Raw genomic sequence first — 2,955 nt, 5'->3', positions numbered from 1 at the left:
ATGGCTAACGATGATGATGTTCCTCCTGGATTCATCAATGCGGGTGATAACAGAGTGATCCCGCAGAATCAGAATGCACAAGGCCAGAATAACAATGGGCAGAGGGCGCCGACTTTGATGGAATTCTTTCAGCCAAATGTGGGCAACACGACTCATGGTTACTTTGCTCATCCGGTGCATACGCCGCACTATGAAATCAAGACGAGTTTCATCCAGCTCTTGGAAGCTCGTTGTCAGTTCTATGGTCTGCCGACTGAAGACCCGAATGCACATCTAGCAAATTTTCTTGAGGTGTGCAGTACTTTCAAGATCAGTAACATGACTGAGGATGAAGTATGGCTGCGCCTATTCCCATTTTCTCTGAGGGGTAAGGCGAAGCAATGGATTCATGCTTTACCTAGAGCAGGGGTGAACACTTGGGCAGACTTGGCCAAAGCTTTCATGCACAAATATTTCTCCATGGCAAAGACTGCGAAGTTGACTAGGGATATTATGCTCTATCAGCAACATGATGGAGAGTCAATACATGAAGCTTGGGAGCGTTATAAGGAGATGCAGAGGAAAGTTCCCCATCATCACATCACCAGGGAAAATCTGATCCAGAATTTTTATAATGGGTCCACTGAGTTGGGCAGAAGCGCGATAGATGTAGCTGCAGGCGGATCACTGATGAGGAAGACAACTGATGAAGCATTTGCGTTATTAGATGAGATGGCTATGAATGGGTGTACTTGGCCGAATGAAAGGGCAAGAGTACCGGCGCAGAAAGGAGTTATGGCAATCACAGCTGATCCGGCTGTAGAGAGTCTGAGAGCGAAGAATGCTGCTTTGCAGGCTCAGGTGGATATTCTTATGAGGCAGACTGCAGGAATGAATATGGGTAATGTGGCTGCTATTCAAAGTAGCTGTGAAGTGTGTGGAGATCCTACTCATGTGTCAAGTGAATGCTATGTGATGGGACAGGCTTTTAATGAGCAGGTCAATTTCGTGGGAGGACAGAGACAGGGTAATGATCCATACGCTGCTACTTATAACCCAGGCTGGAGAAATCACCCGAACTTTTCTTGGAAGGATAATGGGGGTAATGCCAACACTCAGGCTGGTCCAAGTTTTCAAGGAGGACAGAGACCACAACATAATCAGGGCAACTTCCAAAATCATGGGAACGTCCAGAACCAAGGGAATTTCCATCATCAGAATGCTAGGCCACAGCATCCACCTGGTTTTCAGCAGAGAGAGCAAGGTGAGTCTCTCCATAGCAAGTTTGACAAGATGATGGAGATGATGATGAAGAAGGATGCTGAGACGCAGCAGACATTTAAAAATCATGCTGCCACCATTCATAATCTTGAGGTGCAGAATCAGCAGATGGCTAAAGCACTGCAGAGCAGAAATCAAGGGGGTTTGCCATCCACTACTGAGGAAAACCCCAGAGAGCATCTCAAGGCTATTGAGTTAAGAAGTGGGAAAGCACTGGATGATCCATATGCAGGACGTGCTACAGTTGAGGCGGAAAAGGAACAGTGTGAGGGTGGCGAACCTGAAAAGGTAGTTGCTAAACCACCCCCACCACCTCCTTTTGTGCCAAAGGTGCCATTTCCACACAGAGTGAAGAAGCCGCAAGACACTTGGAAGTTTCACAAATTTCTTGAAACTTTCAAGAAGCTTCAGATTAACATCAGTCTGGCAGACGCATTGAGAGAGATGCCGCACTATGCAAAGTTTCTCAAGGAGATCATCACCAACAAGCGGAGTTGGGATGCAGAAGGACCAGTACCAATGACAGAAAACTGCAGCTCAATCATATTGAGCAGTCTACCGACCAAGCTTAAGGATCCAGGAAGTTTCACTATCCCTTGTACTATCGGTAACATGCAGTCTGTTAATTGCCTTTGCGATTTAGGTGCTAGTATTAATTTGATGCCCTTATCCCTTTTTCGTAGTATGTTTGGTGATCAACAGGTACAGGCTACGCCAATGATGTTACAGCTAGCAGATCACTCTCTGAAAAAGCCACATGGGATTGTGGAGGATGTCCTAGTGAAGGTCAACAAATTCATATTCCCTGTGGATTTTGTTGTCCTTGACTATGCAGCGGACAAGGAGTGCCCGATGATATTGGGGCGACCATTCATGAACACTGGCAGAGCTCTTATCGACGTTCATGATGGCAAGCTGACTCTGAGAATTGGGGATGAAAGCGTTGAGTTTGATATGAGGAAGATCACACGCCATCCAAATTCTGGAGGTGAATGTATGCGGGTAGACATGGTGGATGAGTTAGTAGAAGAACAACTAGCAGAAAACAAAGCCATCATACAGTCTATGCCGAATACAGAAGAAGAGGCTGAAAGGGAGGAGTACTTAGAGGAACCAGTCCTCGAACCTGTTGAAGAGCAAGCACATCACTCCTCCCTCTTCAGAAAAGCCACCAAAAGTAGAGCTCAAGACTTTGCCTGCACACTTAAGATATGCTTTCTTGGGAGCCGATGGCACTTTGCCGATCATCATCAGCAACAAGCTCACCAAGAAGCAAGAGCAGAGGGTTATTGACGTAGTCAAGGGACGTATCTTGGCTATTGGGTGGCAGATTTCAGACATCAGAGGGATCAGCCCTTCAGTAGTAATGCATCGGATTCATTTAGAGGATGAGTCTAAGGCATCTGCGCAGAGACAGAGACGGCTGAATCCCAACATGAAAGAGGTGGTTCACAAGGAGATTGTCAAATTACTTGATGCGGGCATCATCTATCCCATTTCAGATAGTTCATGGGTGAGCCCAATTCAGTGTGTGCCCAAGAAAGGCGGGATGACAGTGGTAGAGAATGATAAAGGGGAGCAGATTTCTACTCGCACGGTTACTGGGTGGCGAGTGTGCATTGACTACAGGAAGCTGAACACCGAGACTCGAAAGGACCACTTTCCACTTCCTTTCATTGACCAGATGCTAGAGCG

General features: G+C 46.6%; 1 protein-coding gene across 1 annotated transcript; it reads left to right on the top strand.

The window, feature by feature from the left end:
• On the top strand, positions 1-2,553 carry LOC126668756 (uncharacterized). The gene is made up of 2 exons (XM_050361935.1): positions 1-1,877; positions 1,944-2,553. The coding sequence occupies exons 1-2, from the start codon at positions 1-3 to the stop codon at positions 2,551-2,553; spliced, it is 2,487 nt and encodes an 828-aa protein (XP_050217892.1).
• The last annotated feature ends 402 nt before the right edge of the window (positions 2,554-2,955 follow it).

Source organism: Mercurialis annua, linkage group LG2 (assembly GCF_937616625.2).
Source record: "Mercurialis annua linkage group LG2, ddMerAnnu1.2, whole genome shotgun sequence".
In the NCBI taxonomy this organism is placed as follows: Eukaryota; Viridiplantae; Streptophyta; class Magnoliopsida; order Malpighiales; family Euphorbiaceae; genus Mercurialis; species Mercurialis annua.
Note: the sequence above shows the minus strand (reverse complement) of the source record. Positions and strands in the feature narration are given on the sequence as shown.

Excerpts from the sequence above, each read along its gene's own strand:
- LOC126668756 (XM_050361935.1), top strand. The coding sequence starts at position 1 with ATGGCTAACGATGATGATGTTCCTCCTGGATTCATCAATGCGGGTGAT. Across the intron at positions 1,878-1,943 it reads TGTACTATCGGTAACATGCA|TATGTTTGGTGATCAACAGG; the intron begins GTCTGTTAATTG and ends CCTTTTTCGTAG.